This window comes from Montipora capricornis, chromosome 10 (genome assembly GCF_036669925.1).
Source record: "Montipora capricornis isolate CH-2021 chromosome 10, ASM3666992v2, whole genome shotgun sequence".
Taxonomy (NCBI): Eukaryota; Metazoa; Cnidaria; class Anthozoa; order Scleractinia; family Acroporidae; genus Montipora; species Montipora capricornis.
Genome location: NC_090892.1, coordinates 17833626 through 17861125, shown reverse-complemented (window position 1 = coordinate 17861125; position 27500 = coordinate 17833626). Strand labels below are relative to the sequence as shown.

Below are 27500 nucleotides of genomic sequence, written 5' to 3'. Positions count from 1 at the left end.
TACTGGTAAACTAACCTTTTATTTTGAAATAGCTCTTCAGCTTGCTTCGTTAAAACTTTGTCTAGATTTGCTGGATTATCCTGTTAGCAAAAAGATCTGTCATCACTGAAAAATACTATCTATAATTATATGAGCTGTATTTATGGACATCCTGTAACAAGCCACAAAAACGGAAATAAAAGAAATGCACCAATCATGATTGGTGATAATGATTGTCGCCATTTTATGTTTTATTTTCTTTATTCAAGTAAATAGGAAGACTTTCTGGAAATTTAAGATTCTTAGGCCTTCAATTACAAAAACCTCATTTGAGTTTGGCTTTTTTTGCAGTGTGCCAATTAGTGGTAGTAATAAATGCACAAGAATATTCATGATACTTGAAAAATGTTTTAATTCATTTTCTCAATCCTAAACCCTTAAGTTTGAAAGTCGCAGTTTTCCTGTGAGCATTTAATTACGGCGGGTCGTAGAAACACAGGTCACATTCCACCAGTCAGTGTATAATCATGTCACTGTGCTACAGACAAATAAACATCACCAAAAGTGTTTTCTAGCCCTAATAACTATGTCAACGAATGTTGTTTCAGGTCTAGCACCAGACAAACCTTTGGCTCAGTTGTTCATCATTGGAGAAGGGACTTCTCTTCTTGACCTGTGCAATGTAACCTGTGTTTTAGGCCAACCTGTTTAATTATCATACCTTGCAGTACTCCTTGGCTAACTCAAACTCTCCTCTTTCGAGATACATGTGCCAAACATCCCTACAGTGTAAAGATGAAAGGAAAGTTTCGTAAATGCAGAACAAAGAACTCTTGGCACAAGATACTCTCAAGACAATTAGGAAACTCAAAGCACAGAGTCCAGGGGCCGTGGAGAGGGAGGGGCTGGGACCCCCCCTTTTTTCCCTATGGTTTTGCTTTCTCCCAAACTTCTCCCCCTCTCCCCTCACACTTCCATGATCCATACCAAAACCCAGCCTTTCCACCCCCCTTTCAAATGCACTCCGTGGGCCCTGAAGACAGTTACATGAATGCTCAGTTTTGTGTTACTAATCATTCTCGGTAGGACTGCAAGCCAAAATGTTAATTACAGCACACGCTGGATCCAACAAGAGTTTTGTCGTTAGCCGAAAATGAATAATGGAAAAAGAGCCAACAAGCTTGTCAGGGGAAGATTTATCAGCACCTCTCAGGGAAGACTCAACTTCACTCAGACCATGAAATTTTATGACCAACCCATCTCCAAAGGAAGGGAAGGTTGAGAAAGTTTGACAAATTGCTAATTGGTGCTCTGTCAAAGAGAAAGTGTCAAGAAAACCTTAGGCACCTTTAATAATGAAGCTTATATAGCTAGATGCTATCTACTCAAGAAGCCATTTTTCCATGTAGGAGCTGAACCATGCATCCACCATCTCCCACCCAACTCAATTAGCTTTGCTATTGTCCGGTGGGAACTTTACTTCAACTTTTTGTAAATATTAAAATAAAACGATGATAATCATGATGATAATGCAACAGGTAACATAGTAAATACACATGCACACACTTTAGTGGTTATGAATGGGACCTTACTAACTTCAATGCATGTTATAAATAATCTCCAAACTACGAACAAAGCTTTTGTGTCATATCCTAGTTAGTAGTTGTAACTTCCAAAATTTGAATGACCAACAACATTAAAGCTTCACTGATAACAATACACTATGAATAGCGCGATTAGTACAAGTCATGCTCAATAAATAACCATGTTTAACTACATGTATCATTTAGAAAAATATCTTTTTCCAATGAACAGGCACCTGCTTTCCTTTGTGACATGGTACTGAAAAATAGCGGAATCTGAGAAGATCCATACTGTTTTCTTGACACTGTCAATACAAAGACCTCTCATTGCACCATACTACGGAGCAAAAAAAATGTGAAACTTAATTAATTAATTTAAATTGCATGACAGAGTCCCTTTTAATAGTATTCTCCCTTGCACCTTTTTTTTTAGGTGCTGTCACATGAAACAAAAGGGAAGAACGTTGTGTGATTATAACACTAAATAAAGGTGAAAAGAATACTATAGACCTTATTCATAAATGGCGGTCAATTTATAATAATTCTTTTGTTGAAGTGCAAATTAGCCTACCAAGCCTCCATACCATACAGTGAATTGAAAAGAATTCTTGTTTTAAAATGAGGCTTGGTAGGCTAATTTGCACGTGGACAAAAGAATAATTATAAATGTGACCGCCATTTATGAATAAGGTCTATAGCTAAAGGGGATCTGTCATAATATTTTGCTAACTCTGCTAAATGCTAGAAGATGTCATTATGGTAAATCAGTAAAAAGCCAAAAGAAAAAAAAAGTGGTCTGTCTTGTGGACTGAAACATATTACAGTCTCCTGTTTTACAAATGGGATAAATGAAAATGGATCGGATTTTTTCAAATATTATTCTCTTACAACAACTTGAAGACATAACCAAGACTATACTATGTACTCAGAACTCTTTGACTTTGCTGATACAGACTTCACTGCGTTTTAGATGTAAACCATACTGTATGTATACGGTATCATGTTTAAATATGAAATTGCAGAGAATTGGGATTGGTATAACTACAAATCATCGTAGAACCAGCCGTTTGAGTCACTAAGATTCTGGCACAAATAATTTAAACCACAAAATGTAAACTTTTATTTCAACGATGTCATTGCATGGGGACCTCTGTAAGATGGAAAGTAAAACGAAAACCCTGGTGTAATCATTTGCCCACCAGGTGCATGTACAGTCTGTAAGTATACAAATAATAGTTATTGTAACTACAAAATAACATTTAATTTGTTGAATTCTGGCCTATCTTTCATTTGAGTACTGAAACTACTATGAATTGGCTTACCAAAGGTGAAGAAAGAATGATGTGAGATTAAACAATACAATAATATCGCACAAACCCGAGGAGGAAGATGATCTTCAAAAACAGCTTGCTCACTCAGAAGGGACACAGCTTCAAACCTGATTAAAAGGAAAGAATTCTGGAAATTCATCTAAAATAAAAAAAGGAGCATTATTTACAATACCATAACAGACAACAGTTCTTCAGCACATCTAAAGTGTTATCTATTAACTCTTTTGGATGATTTGTTTCCATGGCAACATTTCAGTACCTGTTTTGGTAAAGCATCAGAGCATGGAAACCAGTAATACCAACAGAAATGGCAGGAATGGGGTCCCTTCCATCTGTTAGTTTGTATCTTCAGTTGCATGTAAGGTTGATAATTTGTGTTAGACCAGTTACATGTAATCCACCTGACATAGAATGATTTGCAGCTGCTATAGAATGTTGGTGTCTATCATCAACAACTTTTTCAAAACAATTACATGTAATTTGCAAAGCAAGCAGCAGAAAAAAAGGACCATGCTACAGTAAATGCACTTTGAGTGAGACAACAAGAACTAAAAATAAACAAATAATTGTTATTGGAAAAGGATCGAAAGATTTGTAGAAGGAGCTGCTACCTGTAAGCCCAACTAAAGTTTTAAGTCCTCAGGTCTTTGATTGTCAAGAACACTTGACTTGAATGTCGAGGACTGGTGATCATTTAATTTAACCCTGCAAGAGTCTCATAACTGGAAGTACATTGTAAGGAGACCATGGCAATAAGGTAGCATCGTGACAATAGCGATGTTTCTCATGACTTCACCCATTGTTATTAATATGCCAGCTACAGGTAGAACCTACATGTAATTGGCTGTTGAAACAATGACTTCTTTTGTTCTGTGGTTGGCAAATTTGAATATCAAAAGAAATGTGATGTCAATGTTGTAAACAAGAAATATTGCTATGTACATCCTGAGGTTATGTGATGTCACTCATCTTACTTACTTACTTATCCTCATCGGGCCCATGAGGACTCTTAAGGCCGGAAATACTTTATAATTCATTCAACAGAGGATCTATACCAGTTTTATTGAACAAAGGACACTGTCTCGTTGGCTAGCTTAAATAAGCTTTGTGAAATATGAATCAGTCAAATAATAAGAAATCTTTTGAACATATTGTAACGGACTGTTGATATAGTTAAATTAAATATAACATAGTTAACGACAAGGAGCTAGTCTGTTCATAAGTGTTTTGAAGTCTGTTGTTAGTGTCTTGGCCGTCTATTAGTGTTTCTTGAGCATTTTGGTGCATTCTGTAGCATTTGTTATAGTTACATGGTTTACAACCGGGAGCTAGTGCGGTCAGTAGCGTTTTTGCAGGCGTTTGTTAGTGTTTGATGCGTTCTGTAGCTTGTGGGAGCCCTGGGGCTGACATTGTCCAGCGGTACTCCTGGTTAGTGCATGTGTTGATGTCCCATGTGTTTGCAGCGTGTTTGTTGCTCTGTTGGTGTGGCGTTACAAGTGAGTCGAATTAGTAGTTTAGTGTTTCTCGGCATTCCCTCCCTATCCCCCACCTTTTTATTCTTTTTTTCTATTTTCTTTATTTATTTATTTGTTATTTATTTTTCTTTCCACTGAGCTATCTGGCTCAAGTGTGATGGGTGCCTGAGGGGGGCCTGACACGGGGGGGCTCGTGGCTTGGTTGTGGGTTGGGGAGGCCAGTTGGGTGTTCTAGCACCTTGGGGATGTGACTGCGGTTGCAGCTCCGGGCTTCTTGGGCACCTACCCTCCACTGGCGACTTGGACGTTAATGTGACATAGTGCCCAAATATGGTAGCTCCATATTGGGGCATGCCATGTGGTCGTTAGAGCAGAGCAGATTGTAAGAGTGTGTGGCTCACGGACGATATTAAAAACTGAAAAAATCAAGTGTTCTTCACGTTCTGTGTTAGCAAACCCAGGTTACAGTAAAAATATTTTCAGTAATTAATCATCATCATGAGGATACTGTAATAATCTTGTTTCTGTTGTGATGTTCTCAATAGACTCTTGAGGATTGAAGTCCAACTGACCAAAATAAACACCACTTCCTGTTAAATTGGAAATGAAAAGATATGTGCACTGTAACATTAGCTCAACATAACTGGGAAAAAATGCTATTTGCTAACAAGAGGACACCATAAATGTACACTGTGAGAACATAAGTACAAGCTTAATGAACAAAGGAAATAATCTGATTCGTGACATGCCTCAACAAAAATTAATGTTCAACTATAATGTTCAACTATAGATTGTATTTTGATAATAAAATGTTACAGTACTGTAATAGTTATTAACCCTTTGATGCCCAAACCAGCCTAAACTGCCCAGACAATTTTACTTGTCAACGGGGATCCCCTGGGAGTCAATGGGTTAATAAATATATGGGCTATTGACCGAGCTTGTTCGGTCAAGATGGCTGGATATTGGCCAAGTTCTTTTTTTTTGCGTGTTCATGGACTGAGACAAAGTCGAGGTCTATAAGCATGGGTCAAATAGAGGGTCCTTCTCCAGATACTGGAAAAGCATTGTATTTGTGGTCACTTGGGATTAGTCTTAATTTGGAGTAACTTGTTTTGTTTTCTGTGTTTTGTTACTTTTTTTTAATGTGATCTTCACTTGCACTCAGTGCCTGAGTGCAGAAGGAGCCTATAAATAATTATACTTCAGACACAATGGTGGTAATCAGACTTCAGGGTAACGGTATGACAGACCTGTAAGCCAAGCAAATGATCTTGGAAGTCCTCTGATTTTGGGGTAAAATAGTGCTAACTTGCTGTTTTCCAAAGGTCCTGGCATCTGAAGGAAAGGCGCTGTACAAGAAAATATCAAGTTATTTTTAATTTTATAACAACTTAAAAGGTTCAAGGCTTGCATTTGATTGGCTACATGTATCTCTGACTTTGCTTGCTCATTGACCAATCAGAATGCTTGGTTTATTACTTCTTTTTGCAATGAATTACCTCTTTTCTGCGCTGTTACATGTACCTGAAAAAGTGCATTTCTCTTAGCCAATCAGAAGGGAGTCATTTTTTCATGTATAATTATTAGGATATTTGCAAAAGCTTGCTAATTCCTTTAAAAGTAACACTTAAAACCCTACCTGGACTATTTTCATAATCTGCAAATAGTGGTTGAAAATCCAGTGAATCTGTTCCTGTTGCATCACCAATGAACTGATACATGCGACTAAAAAAAGATTTTTGAATAAACAGGGTATTGTCAGCTAACAACAAGACACAACCTTCAGTGAAGCATTATCAGAAAATCTGAGATACCGGTAGTTTAAAATTCAATATCATGTCAGTTGTTTTGAAAAAGGGGAGCAGGGCTGGTACAGTGTTGAGCGCACTCATCTCCCACCAATGTGGCGCAGTTTTGATTCCCAGACTCGGCATCACATGTGGGTTGAGTTTGTTGGTTTGCTACTCTGCTCTGAGACGTCTCCCAAGGTACAGGTACATACTTGCACAGTAACTCCTGGACCAGTTTTCCCCTCTCCCCAAAAACCAATTATATATTATTTTTTAAAATGCCTTCTCAAACGAATAGATGCTTTCGCTTCGTTGCGGGATGAAAATGTAACAACAACTATAACCCACAGGAAAAACGTTTGTTGAGGAGTGGCACATGACCAGCCTGAACCAGGGTCCTTCCCCTCAGCGACAAAGGAGGCAGAAAAGAGAGACCCTGGGAAAGAGGTTGAGTCCCTAAAAGTCAACTGTTTAACCTTGATAACCCAGATTTACGGGACTACTATATTAACTGGGTACCAATTTTTATTATTGGTGAAAGTTGATAATAATATTTCCTACCATTGTGAATAGTACGGCATAACCATAGCATTAAATTGCAGTTGTGTAGCACAAAAAGTGTATTTGTGGAGCATTTTCAGCAGTTATTTCCCCTTCCCTCTAACCCTTTCCCACTGTTTTAAATTTTATCAGTGTGTGATGAATGCCTGCATGTCTCCTACATGTATGCTTCATAGACCTCTTTGCAGCTACGGCGGCCCTTTTGATTTCTATTGTTTCAAATAGCTATCATGGGATGCCCAGGGGGCAAATTAAAATTTTTAATTTGCCCCCTGAGCATCCCATAATGTCTTTCAAACAATAGAAATCAAAATGGCCGCCTTATCTGCAAAAAGGTCTATGGAAACTCGTGGCTGGGGTGCCAGGCTTTCCTAGTCATGGGAACAGCCTTCATCTACATGTAGGAGATGGCTGCCAATAGTGGAAGCTCCTGGATGTCTCAGGCACCACACATGCACTAGCGACGAAGTTGTTAACTTAGAAGACATGTACATGTACCTAAGAGTTGACACCATGATAAAGTATTTCCTGTCAGACTTTGGAGTTGCTGGAAACTTATCAAACATTATTCCAAAAACTGGTTCGTCTGGGTCACCACTAGAATTCACATTGTACAACTGAAATACAAAGGTCAGGCAACACTCGTTATTAGTGCAAGCATAAGAATACCATTACATATTTAGGGTGCGTTTGATTGACCGTATGCCGGAATAGGAATACATGGAATATAAGTTAGAAATCCTTCGTTTTTACGGAAATTCACATTAAAATTGTCAAACATCTGCTAAAAAACTATCTTAAACATATTTTTATTATCCTTGCTACTTCGAAATGTGCCAAACATACCGTTTTAACCATCACTCCACATATTCTTATTCCGGAATAGGGTCAATCGAACGTGCCCTTAGAATAGATAAATTATTAGAGTTTTGTTCTGGCTGCAATAGGTTGGTTTCAGATCATTTCAGGGATCTTCAATCCACAGGTTTCAAAATAAAAAGACAAAAATAATCAAGAAAATACATCTGTATAAAAGGAAACCCAAGGACAGAGCAAGGTATGAAACTTAAGACTGGGAGTGAGTTACTGCTAACTGCTGGATTTCAACAGAGGAAGAGAGCCAAAATGAAAAAGATATGAAACATAAATCAAATCTGAGATGATGAATTAATTTTTTGTAGGATAACACATTCTAACTCAGATGGGTATCCCCAAGGCTAACAAGAAAACAAACAAAGAAAACAATACGACTAAAATAATAATCAAGAATTGATTATGGTCTCACAAAGGAGAAAAATGTTATTAACAAATTAATTGACTGTAGGCATTATTTGACTCACTATTCACCCCATGATTTAAGCAATGTTATTTAGTCTATAGAGTCGTAAAAAACTAGCCTATTTAATTAAGGCATGCCAAATAAAATGTACAAGTTATAATACATGTACATGTACATCAACCAAGCTCACTTGTTTCCAAAATTTTTCTAGTCCACCTTGAAAAAACTTCTCTTCTGGTTCAACCTCTGTCTGAAATATTAACCCTTCCAAAGAAAACAAAATAGTGAGAATTCTCATTTGAACTGGAAATCTATCCCAACTCCAAAGGACTCCTGTGTTCAAGTAATTTTTCCTCTTAAATTCAAAGCATATCATGTCAAGTACGTAATTGGCTTTCAAAAGTTAGAACAGTTTGTCTGTGGTCAAATAATAATAACAACAATAATAAACAAAAATGAAAGGGAAACCTTTTGTTGTTCCTAGGAGAATAGTTTGCGTAGAACTTTCAGTCAATTTTGACTTATTCCAAGCAACAGCATTGATTAAATGTCCCTGAGAAGAGAAACAGAAAAAAAGGGGTAGAGTGTCAGCATTCGATCCGTCGGAATGAAATCAAAACCATGTAATCGGAGCCAAAATGAGAGTCTGAATGCAGGCAAGTAAGGGACCAGTCCGCAGACAAGGGGAGGAGCGAGGGGAAGGGGGTGATACATTATGCCTGTCTCATTTTTACCTTCATTTTTGCCAATGGTTTGGGTTTCTTGGAGTCCCTCGCAAGATAAAATGACTCTTGAGATTTCATACAAACAATCAGATGCCTGGCAGTTGGATCCATAAAAATGGCGTGGATTGAGTCATCCACTCTCTTGGTGATATCAATACCTATAACAAAAAAACAAAAGGCAATTCTCCACAGAGTGAGCAGAGATCCAAACAGATTAGATTTAATACATGTGTACAGATGAACAAGTTATTACATAGTACTTAGGGATTAGCCCGTGAGTCAGGCTTCCAATGACCTTTTGCTCAGCTCTGCTATCATGTTCTTCCTCCAAAAAAGGAAATGTACTAGCAATAATAAGTAACGATACTAATAAAATAATAAATTATTATATACAGCGCTTTACACAAAAGTTCTACCCACCACGGAGGGTCACAGAAATTCCGAGGGGTAGGGGGCTCTGAAAGAGGCAAATTTCCGAAGGGGAGGGGGGGTACATAAAGAGTATATAAGGAGCTTTTTTTTTTCCAGAGGGTTTGAAAATAATGCAATCGAATAAACACTTACGTACTTTTCCAATTGATTCAAGGTAACCAAGAAAAATGGAAAATTCTATCCGTTGAAATAAACGTAAGATTCCTTGTCATATATTTTCCACTATTATTCTGAAGCTGGACGACACAGAGAGCACTGAGCGACACTCCTGAGCAGGACATTCAACGTGAAGTCAAACAAAATGGCTGACTTTTAAAGATCGCGCTGTTTTTAGCTTGAACGCATCTGGTTCTTTTTTTGATGGCATTAATCATGCAGTCAGTTGATTGAGATCATTTCTTTATACTCATATTATTCCTGTTACGTACAATTTCCCGTGAATTTCAAACCTTCGATAACTAGACTATCAAATAGTTTCATTGTTATCTGAGTGTGTAAAACTTTACGAGTTTGTAGATGTATTTCTAAATGTTAGCAAAGTCGATAATTTCAGTGCCATAATTTTGTCCTGACATATTTGTAGCCGTCAATGGCGATGAGAGACAGCGAAGACTTCATTTGGTTGTTTAGTTACCAGATGGAACTTGAAAAGTATATGTTTACCACATGAAATGTGTGACCAATTGAAAAATCCTATAGCATACAAAAAATGTACTGTCATTTACAAACTACAGAGACAAAGTGCATCATATATATAACTTTATTGAAGTGTTCCCGGTGAAAGACAAATTTAAGCGACATTTGATTCAAACTTCAACTAGGTTGCAAAACCTATACATGTAATTATGATGCAGACTTAAAATAGCATCAACTCTCAGTACTTTTCTTTGAGTTTTGAATGAAAACTTCTTTCAATTGAACAGAGAAAAGGTCAGTTGCCAGGGCATTAAAGTGTTAAATAAGTTCAGTTGTTAGTTTGAACATTTCAATGCGTCTGTGAATACGTCTACACTGTAGAATTTCCACGATCATTTTTAGGAGAATGAAATTTCTATTACAGCTCTAAGTCAAAATAAATAACTTCCCAAGTGGAAAAATCATGGAAATTCCAGGGGGTGGGGGGAGTAACGCGAATCCCTCTGGAATGGAAAATCCAGTGGGGTGGGGGGTCAAACTGGAAAAAACCCTCCATGAGGGCAGGAAGTGGGGGGGGGGTGGGGGGGGGGTATTTTCTGGAACCACACAATGAAAGTTAGAGAGGTCATTCAAATTGGATGAGCAGTTGCCATGAATGTGCGATTGACTGTATTCCTTAAGGCTAATAGGACCTAATAACATTGTTTCCCAGATCAATAACTGGTCAATAAAGCAGTTTTGCGTGCAAAATGGGTCAGCGTCCCTCATACGCCATTTGCAAGTGGTCCCATAAGGTCAATATTGCTTAATTGCCCAGATAACTTGCCTCTCAAGAATACTTACTATTACATGTAACTATAATGTCTGATGTCAGATGATCTTACTTTCGTCGACTGTGAGGGACCTGACCATGATAAAAGGGTAATATATAAGTCTACAGATATTTTGCAAACTCACGATCTATTTCACTTGGGTTGGACAAGTCAAGTCTCATCAGTTCATTGTTGCTCAAAGCTATGGCCACCATATTACTGCTAACTGCAACGTCCACAATGTTGCTCGGTGGTCTGCAATTGAAAATGTCATTGCTAACTGATACAGTACATGAGTCATAATTCAAGTCTACGTCCTCCTAAATGTCTCAATTAATGGATCCCTCAATACTCTCAAGAGGCTTTTCTAACCATTGAAAAGTAATTTTATGCTGAGGGAAAACAAAAGTCTGAGGGAAAATTGAAGGCAAAATCGTGTCAGTGGAGATGTGGCGACTTCCTTTGATCAGTAAAATAATAAACTGCTATTTACTGTAAGATGCAGTTACATGTAAATGTAATTTGATGGAGTTAACCACAGGAGTCCTTCAGTTGTGATCAGCGACCTTGGTCAGTGTATGTGTTGTGGTTGTGGTTGTGTAAGGTGAGTGAATGTGTTGTCAAGGAGCTGTGCAGCAGGCTAGGCACTCGGTCCTTGAACACGACCCAAGCATGACCTTGCATCACAGCACCCTAGCCAGATGAAATAAGCTGGGAGTCGATTTTGCTGATTTTGCCTACATACAAACTTAGGATCCACAGAGGTGGGAGGCACGAGCGTTATAGCAGGGCCGTCCTTTACTCTTCCCTTTTTTCCACGGTTTTTTATCAGTGTGGTGGGTGCCTGTCACCCATGCTGCATGCTGTTCTCAGACATGGGAACAGTCTCCATGTAGGAGATAGTTGCCAATAGTGGAGGCTCCTGGATGTCTCAGACACGCAACCTCCACCTCCTGGCCCGAGTTTATCCAGTGGATAAACACTAGCAAAATCGATTGAGTTATCCAGTGGATAGTGATTTATGCGGCAGAATAGCGCTATCCATCATTTGAACAACTGGGGCCTCAGGTCCGTTGTTCAAAGGGTGGATAGCGCTATCCACTGGATAAATCACTACCCATTGCATAACTCAATTGGTGTTGCTACCCACAATCCACATTGGAAAGAAACAATCTATTTTCCAATTTCTTGAGATACAAGTGAGCAAGATAGCTCTAATGAAAAAGTTATTGTTACCTGAAGTTGATCTTTTGCCGCCGAAAAATGGGAACTTCATCCTCGCTTTTCACTTCAACGTACCCTGTTGAGATCTGAATGTTTTTGTTTTTGTTTTAGATGAGTAAGACACGAACACTAATGAAAATTATTAACTTAACCAACTGGAATGAATCACTGATGGCGAGTGAAATTTTTAAAACTAAGTACAGCTTAAATATTTTACGTAAGCTTAACTTGAGCTTAAAAAAGAAAAACTGGAGAGAACGAGAGCTGATATGGTATGAAACATGAGGGGATTTTCCAACCGAAAATATCGTAATTCTCTGGTTATTACTGGTAACAAGAAATTCTAGGAGTTGGGTTTGCGCTCACCGGTTCAGTGACATCTGGTCCGAGAAAAGGATTGAAATTTCCCCCTGCTGAATCCTGGTGGTACTGATCCAGAATCGACGCCATTTTTGTTAATGATACACTGAGAGCCCTTTGGGTGGGTAGGGTGGGTAAGATTTTCTTTGCGTCTGTAAAATTTTAATAAATTCTTATAAAAACCCACCGGTGCAAACGATTTTAATAATCAATCGTTCAATTCCTTTTATTTTCTGCATTTCTTATCTTGATTGCTCTCGGATACATTTTCGAAACTCTTACTCTCCCTACCCCAGTCAGTAGAAAGCAGACGGGAATGCTATCGAAACCGAGGCAAGGAAAGTAAACATTCGTGTCAAGATGGCAGCTTTCACCTACTTCTCAAAGGATCTGTTGTCGAGTCTCAGCGCTGAGGTCCTTTGTATGATTCTTTCTTATTTGCCAGCAAAGTCTTTGCTGAATGTGAGCGAGTGTAATCGCCGTCTGCGTGATTTGTGTCAGGATTGCAATTCACTATGGAAGCATCTTTGTAAGGTGAGGCAACGTAGAAATCATACATGCTGTTTCCTTGACTTACCTGCGAATACAATATTTTATCCGCTTTCGTTCGAAAGCGAATGAAATATTGTCGTTATTCTTCTATGTCAAGAAATATTTAACACGCTCCCATTTTGCCTTTTTCTTCTTAGCGAAACAACGTGTATAAATTCCATGCATCTTAAAAATTTTACGAATTCAAATTAAAATTAATTTCTAAAATCACTCTGGTATTTCGCTTGGTCTTCTTCCTCCAACACGATTCTCACAAATTTAATTCCACGCTTGTATTGTTGTTGTATTCTTTACGACAGTGCAGGGAGATTTATTTTTGTTGCGTCTGGACTTGAACTGGTAACTTTAATAGAGATTATTGTTTTAGGAAATTACGTTCACGTAGGTTTGTCGTGTTTTCTCTGTAGTGATCTCAGTAAAAACAATACGATTGTCACGAGGTTTTTGAAGAAAAAAAGGTAACTTTCAAATCGAAAATGAAATGCAACAATAAAATCTTCATCCAATCACAACTGCAGTGTCTTAATTGCTAGAAGCTAGTGTATCCAGAAAGCGCAGCTGTTTTGGGTGCTGATTTGTAATTCTATTGATCGTGGCGGGTTAAATTACATTGTATGTGCATGATTATCAAGGTGAAGTTAATTACCATTAGGGTGAAGCGTTTTGACAAAATCAGCATAAGACTGAATTTTTGGAGTCCAAACTTGATCTGCTGATCTGGACATAATTTTTTGTTTTCAATCAAGATTTGGAGGAGGGGTTGGGATGGTAGTAATTTGAAGGTGTGGGGCATTGGATTGGTGACAATGTTCCTCATTTTATCTTCACTCATAATACTCCTTGTTTGTTACAAATTGAAATGATCAGAGGTTTTTATAACAATGCCAGTGATCTATATCCAGTAATAAAATAATTTTATTGTTTTTCTGAGGTGGCTCAGTCCACCTTACTGATAATAATTATTATTTTGTAGAACCCAAGTGGGTTTTTTCAAAGAGTAAACCCACTAATAATCGATTAATAAGTATTAATACCCCTGAATCTTTGAGTTAATTGAGGGTTTTTCTTTTCCTTTTTAAAAGCAGCAAAACTGCTATTCTTCGTGAAACCAAATACACTTCCTTATTCAAAAAGTTGGCTTTGAACTTGTGAGATTATTCAGATTCTGCTGCTTGCTTTAATTTGTGCAAAGCACTTGATAGTTCATCAGAAATGCGATATTTTTTACATAGTATTTTCATTTGCCAAAATTAATTTTACTATGTGTTTACCTCCTTTGCGATTTGCAGACAGATTTTGATGCCGATTTGACTGTGAAGGGCTCATTTCCATCGTTTTTTGTGTTGTATGAACTGTTGTATAAATCTCGTGTTATCCTTGAAGACACAGACTACAGTACGTTTAGTGGTTATCTTCCCGACTGGTTATATTATTGGAGTGCACTCAGTACTAAACCACCCCTCCCTGGATTTTCCAACTTGCCAGCTGGCAGGACAAAGAAAACCTGGGGTAAGACCTTGCTACATGTAGATACCTGCCTGGATTGATTCTTTTAACTCATTGTCTCCTGGGAGTGAGACTTGACAGATTTCACTCTGTCTAACGTCAGACGATTTTACTCTTCAACTGGGGGCAATTCGTAAGGTGCCAGAGGAGTAAGGGAAAAGAAGGACTGCTCGTATTCCACCCATCCAAGGCTAAATTTTACCCACTTGCTCTATACAGTAGCTCCAAAACAATGTGCAGTGATTTTGTTCCGAACAAACGCAAATTGACACAAGCATTTCAATACTCTGACTAGTTGGGTTTTTGAGTTGATCCAATTAGTTTTTTTCCTAGTAATGAGGAAAGAGGAAGAAGGGGTGATATACCAAATCTTGAGGGCTTAAAATGTAACTTTAAATTGACAATGTTACTTGTATTTTGATCGTGTTGTATTCGGATCAACCCTTTCAACTTAAAGCATAAAATTATTAGTTCATGTAGCCAGTTGAAGTTTCCAAACAAAATACTTTTCAAACAGTTTTCGGTTGAACTGCATAAATCCCTAGGGTTTGTCATTAAGACCTTTCTCTGCCAGAATCCTCGACAACTTGATGTGGCATTGATAAAAATTGGGATTAGGAATGGGAAATGCTGCTCTTTACCCAATCTTGCACAACCATTAATTTTTACGCTCATTATATGCCATTTGAGAAAATTTGAACAACCATGTAAATCCAGAAGAAGCTTTCAAAAGAACGAGAAAAAATTCAACCAACCTGATATTATTGATTTCAATGAAACAGGACTTCAATAAGCCTGTTGGATAAAACCAAACTTTTTGCTTTGTGAAACTGGGTTTATTGAAAACTTTTCCACTAGCGTCCACTGACTCTTATAACCTCTTCCTTTTTTTTTTTTTTTTTATTAAAAGGGCTCACAGAAGAGGACTTGACAAATTACCAAATGCAATGCAATAAATCGAGAGAGGGAGTGAGACTGGAACGTTATTACAGCTGGTCAGATGGTCTAGAAGCAGCTCTGTGCAAGCACAAAAGCAGGCAAAGATTTCATGAAGTGGCGCTGAAACGCTGCATGCGCAGCCAGAAACAAATTCACAAAGCCTTCCCAAAGGCATCTAAGAACCAAAGGAAAAGAGCATTTAATAAATTCCAAAATGAACACCGCAAACTCAGGAACATTCTTTCAAACCAAAAGGAAGGTGCGAGTGAATTTCTCAATTATCAGTGTCCTCACAAGATTGGACAGGACTACATTGAAGGTAAGTTAAGACTGGCAGCATTATTTCAATTGTGCCTTGTATTTTGTCATGTTACTCAGGCTCCTTTTGATTGGAGCTAACAATATTTGTTGATAAATATTGAAAAACATTAGCAGAAACTCAACCTACATGTACATTATGATGTTGAGTCCAGTTTTGAGGTTGCTAGAGTCAATTAAAGTGACACGTTTTTGCTCTTGCTATGTAGATTTCACAACTGAATGGTCACGTCACCATATTTCATCTCAAAAACTGGGCTGAACTTTCCCATATGATGAGTAGCCAAATCAACCAGGTCAAGTGTGATGAAATGAAGAGGCCCATTATTTAAAAAAATTGTACATTATTTTCCAGGTTTTCTTCATAAAAGTGGTATTAAACAGCTGGAAAGTTACATTGAGTTTGCCAAACAACTTGAACGAGAACTAGACATTGAGGAGCTCTTGAAGGACATACCTGAGTGTGTTCTGCTTGTGTATGATAGACTTTCTCCAACAGCACGTCAACGCTTCATCCCTGCTGAAGAATTTCTGGATGTTGCAAAAGAATATTTTGAAAGAGTAAGACGTGTTTGGAGGTGGCAAAATGAAAATGGGACAGAAGGGAGACAGGCTTTTCGAGATTGTCCGGTTATTAAAGTTCACCCTTCGTACAGGTACACATCCATTTAGCCATTATTGTTTTTCACTGTTACTCCTGTTTTGTGACGTAAGTATTGAATTCATATGACCTTGGATCATTTGATCAAAGCCTGATTAAGCTAATCCTGGATTACAGGATTTAAATCAGAAAAGGATTCCACAGGAGTTTTAGCCTCCAAAATTGGCTAGACGTTTTCAATCTTGCCACATAAATTTACCATGTTAAGGACTTTTGATGGGGAAAATTTGAGTCTACGTCTGTAAATAATTGCACATTAGTTTAATGGACTTTTGAACAACTGGGCCCATGTGTTTAATGGGGTTAAACACAAGACGTTTTTGAGCTGGGGACGGCAACCGGAAGTGTGCTATTTTCGTTTTATCTTCTCAGTTTTATCTTCTCACTTCCACATTTCTATTGCTGAGTATCTTTTCACCATTATAGCTGATTGCTTAAAAAATCTGGGAGAGACTACTGACCTAGCATGCGAAATGATTAGGTAATCTGTGAAAAAGATCGAACTTTCAAAGTCTTGGACCATCATATTTCACCAGCATTTTTATACAGTATGGGGTACTGTGCTGTGCACAATATGCTCCTGAGCCTGGGTGGTTATTTTCTGTACCTCTTCCTTCCCCTTTGACATTTGCCAGGAAAGAGTTGTCACAGGTTCAGAAGATGCCCTCTAACAATACATTCACCTGTGGATAGATTGAGAAGGTTTGTGTTCAAAGAGTCTGGAAAGAAATCTTGAACCAAGTGGTCTTACACTCTATTTGGATTCTTTAGGCTTCCTGCGTCTATTGCTGAACCAGCAAACATTCGATTTGATCTCCTTTCAGTTTATTTGTAGTGTGACTCTAAGTAGCCGAAGAGTACTCCTGTTTGGCTACATATTGTCACAGACGGAAACCGGAAGTGAACATTTTGCATGCCAGGACATTAGTCTCTCCCAGATTTTTTAAGTAATCGTGTGTGACAGAAAAGATACTCAGCAATATAAATGTGGTGGTGTAAAGACTATTAAAAACTACAGTAAAACAGCTTACTTCCGGTTACCTTAAGCTCTTCTGCGGGAGCTAAAGCACGCAACCTTTTTGAGCTACACAACCGGAAATGAGTTCATTTTCCCATTTATCTTCTCTTCACACGACTACATTTATATTGCTTCTTATCTTTCCTCTATAAGGGACGATTATTTTTAAGGCGCTGTTACAAAGTGCAATTTTCGTACATCTTGTCACGCAACGCCATTGCGAGACAAGGTGCACGAATCATTGCCCAATGTAACATACTTTGCAACGGCCAAATACGTTGCGAGACCAGTTACAGAAACTGTTGAGTTGTTCTTTCCGCAATGGCTGCAATGAGTTTTTAAGCATTGCGCAGTGTAACATCTGTTCTGCAACTTGTGTCACAACGGTTTCCTGCACTATCCAATAAAAATGTTCCTTTAACCTCATGTGATCATCGAAACGAGACAAGTTGCATGAAACGTTGCTTGGTGTAACACCCGTAAAACAATTTGTTTCGTAATGTGAGAACGTTTGTAGAAATGGCGGTACGAGACAAGTTGTACGAAAAAATTGTACAGTGTAACAGCGCCTTAACACTCTGGGACACACTACTGTCCTGGGCGTGCGTAAAGTTCTTTGAGATTCCGGTAGCCGTCCATGCCTCAAAAACGTCGCGTGCTATTTTCACCCACGTGACACGTACCAACCAACATGGCTACCATGACGTCACATGCAAACCAGCAATTTTTAATATTATTCATGCCTTACTCTTCCAGCGCCTATATCCAGACAGGAAGCGAATCTCACTTCAGAACACTCCGACTCAACTTCGAAGGACTCGAAAAGTTAAAAACGTGGCTAGATCAAAATCAGTGGATAACAAAGCTGTTGGACTCCAATTTCATCTCTATTTTGCGAGGAGTTCCTATTCAGAAACAGGGGAACAATGACGTGAGCGCCCAGGCAATTCAGGCGCTTAGAAAAATGGTCAAACTGTTTCTTAAGTCCGGAAGGAGGGTTGATTTTGATAGAATTCTTAAGAGATTAGCGGAATCAGCCAGAAGATTTTTGCACATTCACTTGGAGTGTGTGGAGAGCTTAGAAAGAACTTTGTCTCTTAATTTATAGTTTGTTGGTGCGCTTTTGAGAACTTCGTCCAGCAAATCTTTACCCAGAAACGAAATTCCGCGAACTCCGCGTCCACACTTGTTCCAACACAACACACTGTGTGTGGAGAGCTTAGAAAGAACTTTGTCTCTTAATTTATAGTTTGTTGGTGCGCTTTTGAGAACTTCGTCCAGCAAATCTTTACCCAGAAACGAAATACCGCAAACTCCGCGTCCACACTTGTTCCAACACACTGCTGCGATACCGAGAGAGCAACCAATCATGTATACGTTTGAATTGTTGTTTCATTCCAAGTTATTTGGCCTCTTGACTAAATGTCTTCTTGGGGAAAAAATACCTCAACACTTTTCATGCTCGCGAATCACGCGTGTTGATTAAGACAACGTGCGAGTTAGTTAGTGAGACAAGGGTGCGCGCGTGTCTTGACCGGCCCCGCTCTTGAACGTTGTTAATTATCAGAGCCATTTCAACTGCTTGTCGAAAGAAAGTCTGGAGATGCATTTGAGTTTGCATTACTGCCCATATTTTCATCCAATCCGATGCGAAGCAAAATAAATTGATCACTCATTTTCCCGCCTCTTAGCGCCCGCCTCATATAATTGCTTTAGTTGTGACTTGCTCTTTGGATTCTCTCAGTCCGTCTGTTGCGATAGACCAAAGTAAATGCTTTGCTTTCACGACACTCGGTTTAAAAACACTACAATTTTGCTCGGCTAGACTCCTTATGAGAAAAATTCCTAGCAAAGCGAAAATAACCGGACTTCCTTGGGTAAAACGGTAGTTCCTGCAAAATAGTTAAAACAGAGGTTCTATGTTCACACTTTGTTACCGCGAGACAAAACCTGAGGTTTGCAACATGGGGATAAGCTGGATTCGATTAAGTCCTTCGCAGCCGTTTTTTGCAATGTCACGGGAGCGTTGCGTGACATGGCTAAAAACGGCTGCGAAGGTGACCAGTTAGAATTAAACTCTGATGAAAAAGAAATCAAAGGCTAAATTGCTTTACATACAATTGATAACTTTTAGTGACTTGTTTTATCAAATTATTATGACCAAGGCAAACTTAGGAATCGCGCGTAACATATAGGTTCATATGTTACGCTACTTCGACTCTTTAACACTTTCATTCCCAAGATCGAAATGTTCATTCTCCTAATTGGTATCATAACTTTCTTTACTGGGTAGTCATGAGAATTTGGTTTTATATCAAGATCACACCTCTTCACCTGATAATTATCTTCATTCTCAATACCTATCTGACTGATATTTCATTGAAATTGTGAGGAGAATTTACATGCTGATCATTCTTGTGAGTCAAAAGGTTAAAACGGCATCGACCTTGCGGTTCAAAATAAAATAAAATTGATTTGCTGCTACCGTGCAGCAACGAAAGAATAACTATTAGTGCACTTTTCAGTTAAAGTTGTTTGCTCCCAGCTTTAACATTTTGTTAAATTAAAAATAGGAAATCAAGATTCGTAGATTTTTAATCAACATAATGGCTTCCTGGCGTCAAAGCCTGGCCATTCCTTCCGGTTTTGCGGAGCGTGCGAATCGCAAAAGTCACGAGAGTATGTTAACGGTCACGGGGTCCAAAATGGCAAAAGAAAGTGACGGAACGTTTTTTTTTACTTTCATTGCAGCTCCTGTTTCATGGTCATTTGGACGCCAATATCAGCGTGCTTGATTATGCTAAAAGCAAAAAATTGCGAAAAATTGCTTTCTCAATAAATAGGGGGCTTAGCTAGGACGACGACGTGACGGCTACGAGAACGCCATTGACCAATGGGTTCAATTAACCTAAACAAAGTTTCCCCACGCCATGCTCGTGCGTTTCAGTTACATTCTGGTACATTTCCTCAAAAGTGACGGGCAATTTTTTGCCAGGGGGTGCGGGGAACCATTTGGCCAAAAACTTCTCGCAAGTTGCCCCAATTTTTACGAAGCTAAGGTGCTTGTGAAACCTCTTACTTTTCTCCCATTTTATCACGTTTTTTACTATTTTTCCCTATTTTTTGCGTTCAAATGTCTTATTTTCCTATTTTCTTCAGCCGATGTGCTGCTTGACACCCATAGTCATCGCGGCCATCGCGGCAGTGTGGCCCAGTGGTTAGGGTGCTTGCCTTGAGATCCGGGTATCCCGGGTTCAAGACCCGCTTTGACCACTCGTTGAATTTGTTCCAGTTGGTCCCTCGTTCAACTTCCTAGCTGCATTTGTAAATAGCCAACTGGTTTGCCTCCGGCCAGCTGGGATTCTTAACAGTTGTTGTTGTTCTGTTCCGTCGTTTCGTTAGTAGTTTCATTGGCCCTGAAAAGCCCCTATGGGGGAGCGGTTCATTAAGTATGTATTAAAACAAATCATCTGTCGTTAGCTCCTTTTGTTCGTCCACCAGCAATTTGTTATCCGTGTCTCTAGAGATTGGTTGCAAATTAAACCACCTATTCAGCAATGGAAATATGAATCATCAACAAGGACAGCTAGCATTCGAGCCAGGTATCAAGCTAAGCCCATTTGGTCATCACGTCAAATGATAGCCTCTGACTTTCTCAGTATAGCACAGGCGCGTAGCTGAGGTTTTTGGAGGGGTGTTCGTATTGACAGGAATATTTATTAAAGGGGCTTTTGAAAGTAATTTTGAAATCTAGAGGCCCGGAAATGCTGTGTTCAGCATTGTGCTAGTCAATGTTTCAAACTCGATGGGGTGTAAAATAACTGGTATTTTTAGTCATAACAACAACATTTCCGACGTTTTGTTAACTTGATACCTTCATGCGTACATACCGGCTTTGTACACTAAACGAATTTCACTTGTACCCATTCTCCTAACAATTTAATACTTTCCCGATACTTTTAGCGTTTTCTTGCAGGGTAATTTAAAAGCTGCAACGCTCAAAGTTTGTTTTCTATTCCTCCACTATTTGCTAAAAGCTGAAAACCAACAGTTTGTGTTTTCAGTCCTCCATTATTGACCATCAAAGGGGGTTCGTTCGAACCCCTCGAACCCCCCCCCCTCCTACGCGCCTGTAGCATCTAATGTTAAGTAGTAGATTTAATTGAACAAACATTGGAAACTGCGATGAAGAATGTTTTGGAACTATTTATCCAAACAATAAAAGAACTTTTTCGATGAAACTAAAAATAAAATAAATCAGATCGGTTTAAAACTACAGTCCTGGACAAAACTATTGAGACATTTGATTCCTTTCTCCATATCTAAACAAATTATTATTGTTGAAGTAAATCTTCTTGGTGCGGATCCCTCCTCTCCACCCCTCTCCCAGGGATATCCTGGTTATTCCCGCTTCTTCACAAACAACATTGCTTTGTGTGGCGAAGGGCGGGGGATACTGTTTAGCCTCTGCCCACAAGGGCGAAAACTGACAAAAGTCTCGACGTTTGTGGCGATAAAAACTGTATCCAGTAACTAGTCCTTAACTTGAAATCTGGAACGCGAAAGTCAAGCTTGACGAGAATAAGAATTGAACCAACGCTTGCAGAGCGCATCGGATTAGCAGGCCAACGCCTCAATCACCTGGCAGGTTAGAATTCGACTGGTTTCGATACTTTTATGTTTGTGTGATATCTGTTCAATTTAGCTTGGGTATAAGAGTCAATTCAACGTTACTATGATACTAAACGCTCGGGGGAAATTAGATCGGCCGTCCCAGGAATCTACTTGAAGGACAAGTCTGTCGGGTTACATGTATGCGCAATGTATATTATCCAAAACTGAAGCCAAAGGAAATGGCCACACCATCAGTCTGGGAAACTTATATAACTTTTTAAAGAAAACATGTTTTCCGAAATTAGCGGCGGTGGTTTGGTGAGAGAAAACAGTTTGTTGAGATTTATGCTGTCATCAAGTGGCACATTTCTGAACACTTAAGTAAAACTCTAGCACATCGTGCGGTTGTTATGATTTTATGTCTTGGCCCAGTCTACAAAAGTAAAGTGAATCTGTAAGACCTTTACTTCAAGTATGTTGATGACATATTCTCAGAAAACTCTTGACTGCAAAGACACCGTTAATGAGTTTTTGTGCCGTTTAAACGAGCGCCACTGCAGCATAAAGTCAACAACTCAATTCGAAGAAAAGAATGAGACCCTTTTGGACGTTTTCAAAGTTAACGCAAAACTTTCATGAAATTTGGTAGCCAGTTACCCAATGAAACGCCCACACTCCTGTGACAATGTAAGTAAATTTACCACTGGGTAAAATCAACGACTACCAACATGTTGGAAATGGAAGGCAAGTATATATCCTAGAGCACAGGTTGTCCACGGAAAAACCATAGGAAGCTAAAATAAAAAAGAGAGTTTTTAAGCAAGCAACCGTGGACAATAATCCCACCGGTGTGCATTGGATCAACTCAGGCTTGATCTAATAAAAGTGAAGTAGAGCAAAGCAACCACCGTAACGTCGATAACTGGTAACAGTAATTCAACCGACAAACGCGAGGCCGACGGTGCGCTCATTTTACTCCCCCCTCTTAAAGCTACTTAAGCTACACAGAACGGAAAGAAGTCTGAAGAAGTCGAAACAAGGATGTGAGATCCGGAAATCGAACTCAGGACCTCTTGTACCAATGCCGCGCACTAACCGATTGTGCCTTCCTCGCTCAGTCCTCTAATAAGCAATAAGCATACTTACCATTTGAAAAAGTAAATATTTTGGGCAAGAACCGAACTACATTTCGGCCAACCAAACCAGCCTTCAGGGGCACCCAGCGCCAATTTTCGGAAAATATCTGTTCGGAAGACGATTTGAGATCTGGAATTTTCGGAACATTTTTTCTAAAATTTCTTGCTTGCCTGCCTGTCCTAGGATTTTTGAACATCTAAAAAATGTTACAATTTCCCATTTTTAACGGATTTTTACCCTATAAAGTCACCTAGAATTTTCGGGAGCCTTTTTCTGGCTGAAATTTTCGAAAAGGTAAGTTTTGATCCCTATAATTTTCGGATCACTAGACTTTCAGCTAGGGAATCCGAACAGATAAAATTTTTTTAGGGGATACAAATATACCTATATCTACCGTTAAATACCAAAATACGTTTAACAATGCCATGTTTAAGTGGTTTTGAACTATATTCTCGTTGGGTGCCCCTGAGCCTTCTTCAGGTACAATGAGTCCACTCTCATTGTTCCTGATGGAGCAGCTGTTTTGGCCAGCTGAAATATAGTACATTACTAAATAATCAAATCTACGTTATATCGGCTCTTGCCCAAAATATTCACTAAAACAAGCAAGTAAGTAATTAAGACACGTTAGTAAAGTTAGCTACCACAAACAGGCACCCCCCTGCCCACACACATACACACCACCTACACCGAAAATGACCCGTGATTATGTTGGGAAAAAGAGAAATAGAACAGGACCCAGTTTTTCAAGAGGTGGATAACGCTATTCCCCCGGATAAATCACTATCCAGTGGATAAGTCATGGCGAAATCAATTGCTCCATAGTGATAGCGTTATCCATCGTTTGAACATTACGGGTACTCCTCCCACGTTGTTTATCACGCTCTTTTACTTCAAAGCGAGGCTCTTGAGGAGGAAGAAGGCCATCTTGGAATAGTCTCTGTGCTTTTGCACTTTCAAGATGGTGTGTATCACCAACAAAAGCTCGAATTTGCAGTAATCGTACTATACATGACTAACAGGAGCACTTTCGCTCCCTCTTTTTCAGAGTTTCTTCGGATTTGGCCAATCGGCTGAAATTGAAATTGAGCTCGCAAACTCCGCAAGTCGCAAACAAGTGGACGTGAAGAACGAAGATGGCAAGAAGGAGAGGCTGTTTCTTTACTACGATGGCGAATCTGTGAGTGGAAAGGTAGGAGTAATTATTTGACTTTCACTCACATTTAAATGTTGTTGTTCTGCGAGAGAGTTCGAATTACCTCCACATTTTTTAATAAATTAAGCTGCACAAATACACTGTGAATAGCGAGGTCCAATGCGTAGTGCATTTGGAATCATTTAACCGAATTAGAACAACTTAAGGACGGTGCCTACCAATTCAAAGGTATTTTTACGCGGTTGTATGAATATGTAGGAAAATCAGATCTTACAGTATCAAGTGTTATTGTAATCCAAAAAGAAAATTGGGGGTAACCACGCATTTTCCAAAGATAATTAACAATATTTTTAATAAGCTTTAAAATACAAAGCAATGTATGGCGTTCCTTTCCAAATTGAAACTTAATTAACTCTGGAAATGAGTGGTTACCCCCAGTTTTCTTTTTGGGTACCAAGAGCACTTGGTAAGTTCTTCGTTCTCTAAATAGTTTTAAACCGGGCAAAAATACAGTAGCCCTGTATTAATAAGCACCACCCATGCGAAATCTGGGTATCTCTAGGCACGCAGAAAGTATGTGCAATAACAGTAGTAGGCACCATCGTTAAAGCCGATCGCTATACACTCAGCTTAGGACTTAATCAATCGCCGAAAAGCTATTCGATTAATCGATCAATATTTGCTTTATTCTAGAACTTCCTGAGTGATTAGTTGATGTATTTTATAGCGAAGACATCGTTGGCGTCACCTGTTGTCATTAATGTGCCAACCAGAGCCTCATTTAATTTGCTGTCGAAACGAAGAGTCTTTTAATTCTGTGGTTGGCACAGTTGAATAACAAAGCAATGTTGGTAAACAGATGTCTTCCCTATAAATTGATGGTCACAGTTGGTCTTATTTATAGAACAGTTTTTAATATCACCGGGGAAATCAATACTTTTGTTGTTATCTCCTAAGATGCTTCAAATAATACGTATGCATTGTACATTAAGAGTAAATTTCGTATTTCGTAACTCACCATGTTTAGAAATTGCATTCTAATGTACATTATGTCAATTTTTCTAATTATCTATTACAAAGGTCATTGAGTGAATAAATAAATAAATAAATAAATAAATAAATAAAATTATTAAGGAATCAAATGGCCAGAGATCCTTCAGTGACAGCCAACAATATTGTTAAATGTACATGTTTCCCGCCATATTTTTTTTCAAATCTGACTTCAGTCAGCTAAAAACTCGTTACAAGATAAAGCAAGAGGAACAGCTGCAGTGTTCTATGGCCAAGGCATTCAGTAGAGTGGTAACCTGCTATCAGGCGTTCTTTTCTGTAGAGAGGATGCGGTTTCTTTAAAGAAAATAACACCTGATTGCAGGTTAGTGGTTAGGAATGGTTGAAGTAAGACTCTGTTTTTGTTTTGTTAATTGTTTCTATAATCAGGTTATTGTGAATTTGAAAGTTCCGGGTAAAAAACTGGAACATCATGGGATCAAAATTGAGTTTGTTGGACAGATAGGTAAGATGTTCTTTTAATTTTGCTCATTAATTAGACAGCGAACAGTTCATAAATCAGTCGAACACGCTTTTCTGAGGCAGTCGTGTTTGGTCATGCAAACAAATAAAAAGACCAATGGAGACTTGGGAAGAGGAGAGAAAGAAGTCTGTCTTGTGACTTCAGATTTAATGAGTCGTCCGTTGTATACAAGAATTTTGGTAGTTGTGGATGAATGTCACACATTAGATCAAACACTCCAACATTCAATTTAACATTAATTTTATTCTGCAAATCCATCAAAAATGTGAGGCCTTTCTCTGCTTAGCTTTTCTACCTCTGTTTTTACGGGGCTTCTTTGGAGTGTTGCTCATTACATTCAAAGTAAATGCAGTAGTTTTTCTGTGGATTCCTTTCCCAACACTTTATTGAATTCGACATGCATATACATGTAAATATTCCTATGCCATTACTGTAGTTATGTTAAGTGTTTATTTACATTAACAATAAAAAAGGCAGAACATCTGTCATACATGTATCACTTTTGCTACTTTGATTAGCGAATTTGGTTATTCTGAATGCGTCAGTTACAGAAAAGCATGCAGTCAGTCCCTTCTTTTTCTCCTCATCCCAAACCCCCCTCTGTCTTTTTCTTTGTCTACGTGACAAAACACAACTGCCTGGCGGGCACCATGACAGATTTATGAAGGGACTGCTTTCAGTCTACTAATTAATATACATGTACTGTTTCTTTACTTGTGAAGAAATTTAAACCTTGCAAAAAGTGCTTATCTCGAAATACTTACAGGATAGTACTCATCAGAACTTCTTGTGACATGATGAACAGAAGAATTGTTTGATTTTTAAAGTGTATGAAATTTTCATACACATATAGGGGATATTAGTAGACAATGCACTCACTTGTGAAATATTGTTCTTGCCACGAGAGCACAAAATTCATATCTTTGAGCTAACTTGTAACTTTCTTTTTGTTATGGACAATAAATAATACATGGTAGAGATTGAAAAGCAGGCTTCAACACAATTATTGGGTATTAAAGAAAGCAGTGAAAGGTGGGAATCATGATATTGTTGTGACTCATGTTACATACGAAAAACATGCCACTTGGTTCCCAGATGTAGTGGTCATATTGATTCTACCATTGCTGGTAAAACACTCCCATCCATATAATATAATTTATGTGTAACCTTACTAACCAAGCATGAGGGCTGTACTGGGGAATAATGTCCCGAGGTCGGGGAGAGTTCTTGAAGAATGGTAGAGACTTAATATCAGTTCTTGTACATTGTATGTACGACGGAGGCAAATAATGCAAATCCTTGAAAGTGAGAATCAGTATCTTAAACTTTATAAGTTCAGTAATTGGCAACCATGCAGATCTTTCAAGATGGGAGGTGGGAACTCAATTGTATATGTTTTTTTTTCTTAGATGTTTCTTTTATAATTGGATTTTATTTTTATCTCAACGTGGTGCCAGCAAAATCAGAGTGAGGAAACAATTCTGGAAGGGACAGTTAGTTTTCTAGTTAAATAACTTGCAATGGGACAACTGAATAGTACTTCTTTCTTTTCAGAACTTTTTTATGATCGGGGAAATCATCATGAGTTTACTTCTTTGGTGAGGGATTTAGCACGACCTGGAGAGATGACACAGAGTGCAACTTATGACTTTGAGTTTGTTAATGTAGAGAAGCCTTATGAAACTTACACAGGAGCAAATGTCCGGCTTAGGTGAGATATCAATAATGTTATGATAATTATTACCGGTAATAAAGATACAATGTATTTGTGTAATAAGAAACTAACTCTTATCATTTATTTTCTGCCTTTCCTGACAGGTAGCTAAATAAAAACAATGCACACTGTAACATGGTCTTGTTTGTCTTTTCCGATTG

At 38.6% G+C, this 27500-nt stretch overlaps 3 protein-coding genes across 4 annotated transcripts in view; 2 read left to right on the top strand and 1 right to left on the bottom strand.

Moving 5' to 3' along the window:
• Positions 1-12311, bottom strand: part of LOC138022180 (vacuolar protein sorting-associated protein 18 homolog) — a 39981-nt gene extending 27670 nt beyond the window's left edge. Inside the window, exons 1-15 of one of the 2 annotated variants that reach the window (XM_068869213.1) lie at positions 12197-12311; positions 11843-11916; positions 10752-10861; positions 8736-8884; positions 8470-8554; positions 8192-8265; positions 7221-7339; positions 6011-6096; positions 5622-5720; positions 4877-4958; positions 3153-3239; positions 2940-3000; positions 1799-1899; positions 701-761; positions 16-80 (exon numbers count right to left, since the gene is read on the bottom strand). In XM_068869213.1, coding sequence (XP_068725314.1) covers positions 16-80; positions 701-761; positions 1799-1899; positions 2940-3000; positions 3153-3239; positions 4877-4958; positions 5622-5720; positions 6011-6096; positions 7221-7339; positions 8192-8265; positions 8470-8554; positions 8736-8884; positions 10752-10861; positions 11843-11916; positions 12197-12280 — 1337 coding nt within the window. In that variant the 5' untranslated portion in view covers positions 12281-12311. The remainder of the gene's footprint in view (positions 1-15; positions 81-700; positions 762-1798; positions 1900-2939; positions 3001-3152; positions 3240-4876; positions 4959-5621; positions 5721-6010; positions 6097-7220; positions 7340-8191; positions 8266-8469; positions 8555-8735; positions 8885-10751; positions 10862-11842; positions 11917-12196) is intronic. The other variant, XM_068869214.1, reaches the window with a different exon arrangement.
• A 206-nt stretch (positions 12312-12517) lies between these two features.
• Positions 12518-18874, top strand: LOC138022186 (uncharacterized). Its single transcript, XM_068869218.1, has 5 exons — positions 12518-12724; positions 14032-14251; positions 15159-15506; positions 15861-16161; positions 17941-18874. The coding sequence occupies exons 1-5, from the start codon at positions 12551-12553 to the stop codon at positions 18290-18292; spliced, it is 1395 nt and encodes a 464-aa protein (XP_068725319.1). The 5' UTR covers positions 12518-12550; the 3' UTR covers positions 18293-18874.
• A 4868-nt stretch (positions 18875-23742) lies between these two features.
• Positions 23743-27500, top strand: part of LOC138022191 (vacuolar protein sorting-associated protein 26B-like) — a 21316-nt gene continuing 17558 nt past the window's right edge. Inside the window, exons 1-4 of the mRNA XM_068869223.1 lie at positions 23743-23899; positions 23984-24127; positions 25532-25607; positions 27180-27336. Of these exons, the coding sequence (XP_068725324.1) occupies positions 23897-23899; positions 23984-24127; positions 25532-25607; positions 27180-27336 (380 nt within the window). The 5' untranslated portion in view covers positions 23743-23896. The remainder of the gene's footprint in view (positions 23900-23983; positions 24128-25531; positions 25608-27179; positions 27337-27500) is intronic.